General features: G+C 38.7%; 1 protein-coding gene across 1 annotated transcript in view; it reads left to right on the forward strand.

Moving 5' to 3' along the window:
- skib (SKI proto-oncogene b) overlaps positions 1–11,274 on the forward strand; it is a 54,790-nt gene extending 43,516 nt beyond the window's left edge. The window contains exons 2-7 of the mRNA XM_058055754.2: positions 4,504–4,611; positions 4,770–4,855; positions 4,923–5,110; positions 7,478–7,740; positions 7,811–8,041; positions 9,275–11,274. Of these exons, the coding sequence (XP_057911737.2) occupies positions 4,504–4,611; positions 4,770–4,855; positions 4,923–5,110; positions 7,478–7,740; positions 7,811–8,041; positions 9,275–9,493 (1,095 nt within the window). The 3' untranslated portion in view covers positions 9,494–11,274. The remainder of the gene's footprint in view (positions 1–4,503; positions 4,612–4,769; positions 4,856–4,922; positions 5,111–7,477; positions 7,741–7,810; positions 8,042–9,274) is intronic.
- Positions 11,275–12,878: the final 1,604 nt, after the last annotated feature.

The raw sequence follows: 12,878 nt of genomic DNA on the forward strand, positions 1-12,878 counted from the left end.
TAGCTGCAGTATAGGATGTTATGACTCCCCCCCCCCCCCCCCCCCCCCACACCCACACCCCTCCCGTGCGGCCGCTCTCGTGTGAGGTCACATTTAGCAGCTCCCTTGTGGTGTCTGGGGAGTGTCTGCTTTCCGCCTCTATTATGTCTAGCGTCCCCAAACCTTCCTGGAGATGCAAAAAAAAAAACCACAACTTGGGGTAAGAAAGTACACGACAAGCAAGCAGTGCAGAACTTCTTATGGGCAGGTGACACAGGGTCATTGCTGCGTACACAGAAGCTAAACTAAACACTGTGTGTGTGTGTGTGTGTGTGTGTGTGTGTGGTGGGTGTGTATGTAAAGTGGTTACTGGTTAGACAGGTAGAGGAGACATTCATTTATGAGTCAGGGAGACAGGAGGGGAGTGTCCAGACAAACACGTCCTACTCACCATATGCAAAAAAAAGCAAGCAAGAATGACAATACGATACTCCTACTTATTTTTAGCAGAACTTTGGAGTCACTTTTTAACTTTTAGCCTTTTTTAAAAATGCTGTTATTGTTATTATTTTGGCAATGGCAATGGTTTTATTTCATTTGAACATGCATCAGATAACAATTGAATGCATCACATAATCAGTTCACAGTTCCACATGTCCAAAAGAAGTAGGAAGAAGCAAAGCTTATTAAATCCTACCCCTCCATCTGGTACTTTTACAATCAGTAACTGACATTTGTTCACTTCCTGCTTTCCTAATATAATTTAGGGTTTTTTGGGTTTTTTTTGTCCTGTACCAAAGTACGAGGTGATATGAGCATACATAATGGGTACCATAGTAAGTGTCAATATAGTGATATGTATAGCACATCATGACTGGTTCAAGACTCTTCATCCTTGTATTTAGCAAACATCAACTGCTTGTATTGTTTCTTGAATTGGCTCATCGTTGTGCATTGTTTGAGGGTCTTACTCAATCCATTCCATAGTTTGATTCCACATACTGAAATGCTATGGCTTTTTAACGTAGTCCTAGCATATAAGTGTTTCAAATTTAGTTCTTCCCTGAGATCATATTTCTCCTCCTGAGATCATATTTCTCCTTGCAGGAGATTTTTGCGTAGATTTTACGTATATATATACGTATATATATAAATAAACATAACATAGTAACATATTATATAACATATAACATATCTACATTTCCAAAGCAAGTGTCAACAATATCAATTCTAATGTAAAATCACATTACATAGCCTTTATTTTATTAATGATCCATTCATCCATGTTGTATACCGCTTATTATATTATATTATATTATATTATATTATGTTATGTTATGTTATGTTATGTTATGTTATGTTATGTTATGTTATGTTATGTTATGTTATGTTATGTTATGTTATGTTATGTTATGTTATGTTATGTTATGTTATGTTATATTATGTTATAGTAGTTATAGTCATTAATTCATTTTCTACCGCTTATCCTCACAAGGGTCACGGGAGTGCTGGAGCCTATCCCAGCTGTCTTCAGGCGCCCCAGACTGGTCGCCAGCCAATCACAGGGCACATATAGACAAACAACCATTCACACTCACATTCATACCTATGGACAATTTGGAGTCGCCAATTAACCTAGCATGTTTTTTTTCGAATGTGGGAAGTGGGAAGTGGGAAGAAACTGGAGTCTCTGGAGAAAACCCACGCATGCACGGGGAGAACATGCAAACTCCAAACAGAAATGGGTGGATGGGTGGGATTGAACTCGGGTCTCCTAGCTGTGAGGTCTGCACGGTAACCACTTGCAGCTATTCTTGCATATTATATTCTAATTATTCTATTTTGGACATGGCATTAATATATGTGACTATTTTCAAGTAAAGTGCATCATGGTTCCTTCAGGTATGTCGTGCCAGACCCGACTAACACCTTCCAGACACACACAGATGCACACACTCCTACACACACATATGCATGTCGACACTCGCACCAAGCTATCTCACACAAACGCACTCATAGATGAATACAGAAAAGCTGTGATGGACGAAGAGCCAAGGTTGTGTCTTAGTGCAAAACGGTCTTCATTGTGATTTTGCGGGGATGGAAGAGAAGAGGATCGGGGGTGTTGCATTGAAGAGACTGGAGTGCTTGCTGTTGTTAGCCGGAGGCATGAATGTCATAGTCGTGAGTAAGACGGCAGCAGGCCTGTACCGGCCTCCACGTCTGGCGGGGTGAGCGTATCCTCGTGTGTGACAAGTGCAGACCTGAGGGTGGAGGAAGTTCTCCATATCTCCGCTCTGCTCACACACACACCTTCCAGCAACACCATGCATTTGCCTTTTGCAAAGCATTTAAGGACATTGCAGCTCGTGTGTCAGGGCGTAGCGCAATGACTTTAATTGGGCTCGCTTGCCAGCCGCCCCGCCGTGCCTAGCACTTTTGCGGTTAAGAGAGTGGATGTGCTCCACCTGACGGCGCCTCTGAAAGGGAGGAGTGAAGCCCCGCTGGCTGCCATCCAGGCTAACACACACACACACACACACACACTGTCATTTTCCACTCTTTCAAAGGACGTTACATTGACTTGCATTCATTTCCTGGAGGTGCTTAAAGTTAACCTTACCTTCACCTTCAAAACAAGCCTCAAGTGGTAACTGTCATACGTCACGGAGACTTGCCAGAAGGGAGGCAAGTCTCGACACTCATTCATTCATTTTCCACCACTTATCATGGTGAGCCGGAGCCTATGCCAGCTAGCTTTGACGTGAGAAGTGGGGTACACCCTGGACTCAACAAACTTTCACTCTTACATTCAATTTACTGTCTCCCTGAATCTAACATGCATGGGTTAATTACATTTTAAAGCGCATGCAGAGGTAGCTAAAATGAAAGGAAAGGTATACAAAACTGTGGTGAGACCGGCCATGTTGTTTGGTCCGGTGCCACTGAGGAAAAGACAGGAAGAAGAGATGAGGATGCTGAGGTTCTCAATGGGAGTGACCAGGATGAATAGGATCAGGAAGGAGTACATCAATCAATCAATCAATCAAATTCATTCATTCATTTTCTACCGCTTATCCTCACGAGGGTCGCAGGGGTGCTGGAGCCTATCCCAGCAGTCATCGAGCAAGAGGCGAGGTACACCCTGGACTGGGCGCCTGACTCAACAAACTTTCACTCTTACATTCAATTTACTGTCTCCCTGAATCTAACATGCATGGGTTAATTACATTTTAAAGCGCATGCAGAGGTAGATAAAATGAAAGGAAAGGTATACAAAACTGTGGTGAGACCGGCCATGTTGTTTGGTCCGGTGCCACTGAGGAAAAGACAGGAAGAAGAGATGAGGATGCTGAGGTTCTCAATGGGAGTGACCAGGATGAATAGGATCAGGAAGGAGTACATCAATCAATCAATCAATCAAATTCACTCATTCATTTTCTACCGCTTATCCTCACGAGGGTCGCAGGGGTGCTGGAGCCTATCCCAGCAGTCATCGGGCAAGAGGCGAGGTACACCCTGGACTGGGCGCCTGACTCAACAAACTTTCACTCTTACATTCAATTTACTGTCTCCCTGAATCTAACATGCATGGGTTAATTACATTTTAAAGCGCATGCAGAGGTAGATAAAATGAAAGGAAAGGTATACAAAACTGGGGTGAGGCTGGCCATGTTGTTTGGTCCGGTGTCACTGAAGAAAAGACAGGAAGCAGAGATGAGGGTGCTGAGGTTCTCATTGGGAGTGACCAGGATGGATAGGATCAGGAAGGGGTACATCAATCAATCAAATTCATTCATTCATTCATTTTCTACCGCTTATCCTCACGAGGGTCGCGGGGGTGCTGGAGCCTATCCCAGCTGTCTTCGGGCGAAAGGCGAGGTACACCCCGGACTGGTCGCTAGCCAATCACAGGGCACATATAGACAAACAACCATTCACACTCACATTCATACCTATGGACAATTTGGAGTCAATCAAATCAATCAATAAAAACATATAAACTAAGAATATAGAAAGTATATATAGAAATAACAACATAACAAGTAAAATATATAAGAACATGAATAAAAACTAAAATAAGCATGTGTAGACATATAAAGATATTTGGTTAAGGGCATTACATGTTATATGGCAAAGAGCAAGAAAACCAAGTTAACTCCACATGAGCAAACACTTTGGCGACAGAGTCAAGATTTGAACCCAGGGTCTCCTGGTTGTGAGGCAGCGACCACTTTCCCCTCCTGTGCATAAATGCTAGGACAACACAAGTTCATTTCTATGTTACTATTACCTGAATCAGTATGTTGTATGCTCACATGTGTTCTGGTGGTGTAACGATACATGCCCACCCATTGGGTGGCCGTCCCAAGTGGGCGGCTTGCAGGCAGTGTAAAAGCTAAGCCAAATCATCACTCATACCATGGACTCGCTGTGATGGGAATGTCCAAAAGACAAAGAAACATGTGTCTTTTTTTTGTCATGATCACTACCATTAAATCTTAAATCATCATCTCTCCACAGTCGCCGAGCCCCGTCACAGCCAAGAGGCCCAAAGTGGACAAATCGGCGTCTCCGTCAGCTGACAGCGAGCGCAAACCCGAGTGGCTGCAGTCATTGTCCACACACAAGGTTTGTGTGTCATGACGCCCGAGCTGTTGTGTTGTCATTATTCTTAATAGCCGATCAATGCTAGTCAATGCGATTGCTTCTTTGAGTGTGTCAGTCACGGACCTTGCAATGTTTTGATGCTTCTTCATGATCACATGACTTTTTTTCTGCTCTTCTAGGATCTGAAACAAGTCCAGCTCAAGCAAAGACCATCCGCTTTCCGACCCTGGTCTCCTAAAGCAGCCTCTCAGAATGAGCAGGAGAGGTAAGTGTTCAGGATCGTCTCCTATAAAATAAATGACAACACCAACGGACCTTTTTTTTCTATGCAGGTCCAACTTAAAGTGCAAGGAGGCCCCGGTTCCTCTGGGACATCCTGGGGACAGCCACGCTCCCGGTAGGGGGGCCAAAGCCATCCAACCAGGGCAGCACAATGGAGACATGACACTCGCAGCCAAGCAGTCCCTCCTGGACGACATGGACACGGATGGGGAGATTGATGTGGATGACTGTGATGATGGTGAGTGGATTTCATCATGTGGCCTGTGAACTACTTGAACTTTAATCCGGAGGAGACATGCTGATAAACTGTCAATGAGGGGCACAGAAGCTGAATACAACCATCGCTGTGCAATGGCGACATCTAGTGTTCAGAAGTAGACAGTTACAGAGCTGTTACAGATTTGGGGGGATTTTTTTCCCACCAATTTTCATAATTTTTTTCTAGATTTATGATTTCATGTAATTAGTAATTTTATTATAACATGTGGAAGTTATTGCTATATTATTTTATTGCAATATTTGTGTTTTTATTTATTATTAGTAGTATTTTTCATATATAGATAGATAGATAGATAGATAGATAGATAGATAGATAGATAGATAGATAGATAGATAGATAGATAGATAGATAGATAGATAGATAGATAGATAGATAGATAGACTTCCTTTATTATTTATATAGATAGATAGATAGATAGATAGATAGATAGATAGATAGATAGATAGATAGATAGATAGATAGATAGATAGATAGATAGATAGATAGATAGATAGATAGATAGATAGATAGATAGATAGATAGATAGATAGATAGATAGATAGATAGATAGATAGATAGATAGATAGATAGATAGACTTCCTTTATTATTTAGATAGATAGATAGATAGATAGATAGATAGATAGATAGATAGATAGATAGATAGATAGATAGATAGATAGATAGATAGATAGATAGATAGATAGATAGATAGATAGATAGATAGATAGATAGATAGATAGATAGATAGATAGATAGATAGATAGATAGATAGACTTCCTTTATTATTTATATAGATAGATAGATAGATAGATAGATAGATAGATAGATAGATAGATAGATAGATAGATAGATAGATAGATAGATAGATAGATAGATAGATAGATAGATAGATAGATAGATAGATAGATAGATAGACTTCCTTTATTATTTATATAGATAGATAGATAGATAGATAGATAGATAGATAGATAGATAGATAGATAGATAGATAGATAGATAGATAGATAGATAGATAGATAGATAGATAGATAGATAGATAGATAGATAGATAGATAGATAGATAGATAGATAGATAGATAGATAGATAGATAGATAGACTTCCTTTATTATTTATATAGATAGATAGATAGATAGATAGATAGATAGATAGATAGATAGATAGATAGATAGATAGATAGATAGATAGATAGACTTCCTTTATTATTTATATAGATAGATAGATAGATAGATAGATAGATAGATAGATAGATAGATAGATAGATAGATAGATAGATAGATAGATAGATAGATAGACTTCCTTTATTATTTATATAGATAGATAGATAGATAGATAGATAGATAGATAGATAGATAGATAGATAGATAGATAGATAGATAGATAGATAGATAGATAGATAGATAGATAGATAGATAGATAGATAGACTTCCTTTATTATTTAGATAGATAGATAGATAGATAGATAGATAGATAGATAGATAGATAGATAGATAGATAGATAGATAGATAGATAGATAGATAGATAGATAGATAGATAGCTAGATAGATAGACTTCCTTTATTATTTAGATAGATAGATAGATAGATAGATAGATAGATAGATAGATAGATAGATAGATAGATAGATAGATAGATAGATAGATAGATAGATAGATAGATAGATAGATAGATAGATAGATAGACTTCCTTTATTATTTATACAGATAGATAGATAGATAGATAGATAGATAGATAGATAGATAGACTTCCTTTATTATTTATATAGATAGATAGATAGATAGATAGATAGATAGATAGATAGATAGATAGATAGATAGATAGATAGATAGACTTCCTTTATTATTTATAAAGATAGATAGAAAGATAGATAGATAGATAGATAGATAGACTTCCTTTATTATTTATAAAGATAGATAGATAGAAAGATAGATAGATTATTTATATAGATGATAGATAGATAATAAAGGAAGTCTGTCTATCTATAATAAATAATAATAATCATCATCATATACATTAAAGTTTACAAATGTATACTTTTATTTGAAATATTTAGATTATTAGGTTTTTAATTTACTTAAAAAAGGGTTTTATCTTCAGATATACTGTATATATTTACATTGTATTCATGTTTAGTTATATTATTATATAACATTACATTAGCCAGGTGTGCATGGTAATTTTTTTAATGCAATAAAACAAATATGTATTTGATTATGTACTGTAACTATTGAATTCATTCTGGAAAATTCCCATTGCAAGTGTTGTCAGGGTGATTGAGTGCAGGACATTAGTAGTAGTAGTAGTAGTAGTAGTAGTACTTAAATAGTAAAAAGTAGTTTTTTGTGCAGGTCCAGTAGCAGCATCCTCGCTGGCTTCACCCCCCTCAGCCTGCAGCAGCGTCCCCCAGACGCTGACACTCCAGCCCCAGGAGGGAGTGGCCTGGTTGTCAGGATCCGCTTGCCCCGAGATTGACGCCCTGAGACAGACGCTCTATGCCGGGCTGGACACCAAAGAGTCCCGAGAAAAATTCCTGCAGGAGGTGGTGAAGATGAGACTGAAGCAGGAGGAGAAGCTGGCGGCCGCCATGCAAGCCAAACGCAGCCTTCAACAGGTACACAAACCGACATTTTTATTCATTTTGCGTGAAAAACTAGACAGCTAAATTGGATTCTTTTGTGTAGGAGTTGGAGTTTGTGAAAGTGGCCAAGAAAGGCCGCCTGCGTGAGGCCGTGGAGGCTAAGCGAAACCTGCGCAAGGAGATAGAACGCCTTCGCGTGGACTGGGAGAGGAAGATGAGGGAGGCGGAGGAGGCTAGCGGACGCCTCAAGAGGGAGTTGGAGCGAGAGAGGAAGCTGAGAGGGTGTGACAAAGTATGTGAGGCCGAGCGTCTACGGGGAAAGTACTCCGTAGAGGTAAGACCTGCATGGCAGTAAATGACACTTATGGCGCCCCCTATGGGTTTGTGGTCAAAATGCTTCTTAAGGCGTGCCACAGTAATACATCAACACATATTTCTTTCCGGGCTGCACGGTGTGGAGTGGTTAGCGTGTAGACCTCACAGCTAGGAGACCGGGGTTCAATTCCACCCTCGGCTATTTCTGTGTGGAGTTTGCATGTTCTCCTCGTGCATGCGTGGTACTCCGGTTTCCTCCCACATTCCAAAACATTCCAAGCTAGGTTAATTAGCGACTCCAAATTGTCCATAGGTATGAATGTGAGTGTGAATGGTTGTTTGTCTATATGTGCCCTGTGATTGGCTGGCGACCAGTCCAGGGTGTACCCCGCCTCTCGCCCGAAGACAGCTGGGATAGGCTCCAGCACCCTCGTGAGGAAAAGCGGTAGAAAATGAATGAATTAATGAACTGAGAGTTACGTAATGTGCCTGAACACCTCATTTAAACACCCCTGCACATTGCAAGTAGTGGACAGTGAAGAAGAAAGGAGACATAGCACAAAGTTCTTTATGTTTCATATGAACAAATAACTAAGTTTGATTAATATGTGGCTTCATGGTGGTAGTGCAGGCTAGGAGACCCGGGTTCGATTCCCCGCTCGGGCATCTCTGTGTGGAGTTTGGTACTCTTTGGTACTCCCACATTCCAATTAATATGTTGTACATTAAAAGTGTTTTCTATGATATTATGTGCAAAATGACAGCATTACATTCCAAGACGCGCTTATTTAATGCATTTTAAATCGTAAAATATGTAGGTATTCACCAATATTTATTATGAATAACATTTTTTTTCAACACTGACTGTAACTCTAGACCTCTCAACTAGGAGACCCGAGTTCAATTTCACCCTCGGCCATATCTGTGTGGGTTCCCGTGCATGTGTGGGTTTTTGTCCGGGTACTCCGGTTTCCTCCCACATTCCAAAAACATGCTAGGTTAATTGGCGACTCCAAATTGTCCATAGGTATGAATGTGAGTGTGAATGGTTGTTTGTCTATATGTGCCCTGTGATTGGCTGGCGACCAGTCCAGGGTGTACCCAGCTGGGAAAGGCTCCAGCACAAATGAATTAATATTTATTTCCCTTTTTTGTGTGTTCTAAAGACAGAAAATGAAGAGTTGTTGAAACAAACAAATACTGAAAAAGCATAAAGCGTGCTTGCTTTTGACCTCTGACCTTTTGTCTGCAGATCGACGAGCTGCACGTGCATCTTCAGCAGGCCGAGGACGATCGCGAGCAGCTGAGGCGGGAGCTGCAACAGGAGAGGGAGGCGCGAGAGAACCTGGAAAGCGTCGTTCGGGACCTGCAGTCCCAACTCACGCACACCGACCTGCACGGACCGCCCCCCGCCGCCACGGCGTTCTCGCACACAGACGGACAGATCACACAACACAGCACCCCCTCCTAAAGCCGCACAATAAACAGGACCATTTCTTTTAAGTCAATATGGCGGTGAGGTGGACCGGAAAGAAGCGAGCACGGCCACATCAAACTACTTGAATATGAAGGGAAGTCACATGCTACACGTCTCGGTGCCACAAAAGTATTGGTACACTCCAAGCTGTCACTGCAGACCACTGGAAGCGACAGACACCGTTTACCACTATTTACCTGGAATATCAGCTTGCTTTTTTTATATATGCTGTATGTAGAGGATTTTCAACTAACATTGCTTGTTATTCCATAGGCAAAACACAATGCATTTACAACAAAAAACTATTGGAGGCTTTCATATTTTATGTATGGATGTGGAACTTTTTCATAGCTTAATATCTTCTTCTACATTCTTTTTTTTTTTTTAATTGATGCTCTTCGATTCGGAGTATTAGGGACATGCTGAAAAGAAACAATAATAATAATAGTTATTTTTACTCTGAGGTCAACACAGAAATTTTTTTTCATTTTGTTTTTTTTTTAAAAAATGAACTGGCAAGCTTAAAATATAAATAAACACACATTTGTGTTTTTTTTCTAAATTAAATTGTTTATTTTAAATTGTTTTGTTTTTTTTTACAAAAAAATACAACTGCATTAAAAGGAACATTTCTTTTCTCATTAAAATATGAGAATACATCTTTCTTCTCAAAAATTCTACTTTTTATTGATAAAAATACTTCTTTTGGGGTTGGATTTTTATCTGTGTTTTTAATATGAAAAAAAACAAAATTTTATTGAATTATACGACTTTTTAAAAAAATATTTTTTGAAAAAAAACATCCTTTTTTGAAAATATGCAGTTTTTTATGAGTAAATGTGACATATTCCTCAAAAGTATAAAATATAAATAATGTAGGTACTTTTTAGTATTTTTTGTCTCTAAAACTTTTTTTTTTTAAGTCTGGTACATTTCCAGCATTTTGTTGGTAATATGAAATATTTTTGTTACTTTTCAGTGTGGCCTTACTACTCCTTGGCAAAAAAATGTCCCTTTTAGAACAGCAAAAAAAAAAAAAAGCGAAATAAGTGTTTGTTTTCTTTGAAATGCGGTACCTCTGATTTTGTATTTGGTACTGTAAGGACATTTATACGGCTCATTTGAAAGCATTCAATTTTAGGCTCTTAAATCAACAAATGGCGTTTATATGTGCAACATTTCTACATATGTATAAGTGCGAAATGAGGATATATATTTTTTTACTTTAAGAGAAAAAAAAAGGAATTGCACTTTTGAACCTTGCATCGTTCCCCCTTTACTTTAGTAAGTTAGAATAATTCAACACACGCTTCCCTCAGTATGCTCTGATGTAAATACCACAATATTGTAAATAAGATATTTCCTGGTTCCCTTTTATGTTCCTACTTGAAACCAAAAAGAGACTATATTTGGATTTTGAAAGCAACATTTTCCCTGCCTATCATCACGCACGAAGCCATCAGACCAACAGAATATTCTGATGGTTTCTTTGAGATAAATAAAGTATATTAAGATTTATATATTGACGCCACAGACCAAAAAGCGACAAATTGAAATCTCTGTAGAGTAGCAGCCACGCCGTACACTTGTACTGTATGTCTTATCATCATGTTAGCCTGGCTCAGTATTTGTTGGCTACAGTGTTATTTAGCACTCCTTGTACCATTTTCTTACTCTATAGCTCTTGTACTTTTGCTTTGGATGTAGGCTTTCCACTTGTTTGTTCTATATTTTTTGTTCTTAAGAAAATGTGTATGATACCAATTAAAATATAAGTCAATCATAAACACTGTGTTTTTTTTACTGGAAGGAATCTGTGAATCACAAATCATACAGAGATCCAGTATATAATCATTCAACCTTAAATCTCATATTGTTATAAAAGGAGAAGGCCATCACTGCTGTTGCTTGGCAACCCAGCTGATGCGTTACTTTAGGGGTCAGAATTTTGGTGGACCAGACAGGTCATCTCATTTTGTGTTGGTGTTTTTAACTTATATATAATACTATTTGCAATTATCCAATTATATTTAATAAAACAATGAGGGAAAGACGCATTACTGAAGATGATGTCATTCAAATATGCTGCTAAACAAGGAAGAAGTACAATAAAGATACAGTATGTAGGAATTCAACCTTGAACTAAAGGGTTCAAAACATATATTGGTAATACAGGCTTAGCAGAAGGAGAGTAGCATCACTGTTGTTGCTATGGCGACTACGCATCGGCTACTTTCAGGGTCTAAAATACTGGCGGATCATTCATTATCATCAAATACAGTATATATAAAATTCAAATACAGGAGAATCAAATTATGTTAGTTATCAAATATGCTCCTAAACAAGGAGGAAGTAGAATAAAAATACAGTATGTAAAAATTCCACCTTAAACACATCATACTTCAAATTGATGACACACGGTTCGTCAGTAAGGTGATAGCATCATCGTTATTGCTATGGCGACCCCGCATCAGATACTGTATAAAATGTGTAAAATACCGGTGGGCCAGCCAGGTCACATCACATGTTGTGTCTGTGATATTCTAAGTAACATTCATTCATTCATTCATTTTCTACCGCTGCTGGAGCCTATCCTAGCTGTCTTCGGGCGAGAGGCGTAGTACAACCTGGACTGGTCGCCAGCCAATCACAGGGCACATTTAGACAAACAACCATTCACACTCACATTCATACCTATGGACAATTTGGAGTCGGCAATTAACCTAGCATGTTTTTGGAATGTGGGAGGAAACTGGAGTACCCGGAGAAAACCCACGCAAGCACAGGGAGAACATGCAAACTCCACACAGAGATGGCCGAGGGTGGAATTGAACCCCGATCTCCTAGCTGTGAGGTCTGCGTGCTAACCACTCGACCTCCGTGCCACCCTAACACAAACAGAGAAGAAAGAAAGAAATATAAATGCAATGTATTATTGTTGAATGTGCTCAAAGTGCATTTTTTTATGTTATTTGTATATTATTTGGATTTGATTTTTAATAATACAAATGAACAATATGCTCATTTCATAATTATATGTAATTTTTTCTTATTTTTTTTTTCTTAATTTTCATTTAAATAAATAATGTAGACTCCAGGTTTTCTGTGGCCAGGATAAACAAAGTAGCAGAAGTAATGCAAATAATAATGACGATACCGAATGTAAATGTACTATAAAAAAATGATATTTTAAAAATATATATATTTTTGTGGCAGTATTTTCTCTTTCAAACTCCACACAGACTTTGGACTCAGCAGGTAGTGGAAAAGACTTTATCTGCTGTTATAGTAAATGTAATTACTGCCATCTAGCGGCAAAAATTGGTATTTTTGCCCCTAATAATGAAGAGGAAGGTGTTTATTTGAGGTGTGGTGTTTG

This window comes from Doryrhamphus excisus, linkage group LG18 (assembly GCF_037039965.1).
Source record: "Doryrhamphus excisus strain RoL-2023G ecotype Guam linkage group LG18, RoL_Dexc_Guam_v1.1, whole genome shotgun sequence".
In the NCBI taxonomy this organism is placed as follows: Eukaryota; Metazoa; Chordata; class Actinopteri; order Syngnathiformes; family Syngnathidae; genus Doryrhamphus; species Doryrhamphus excisus.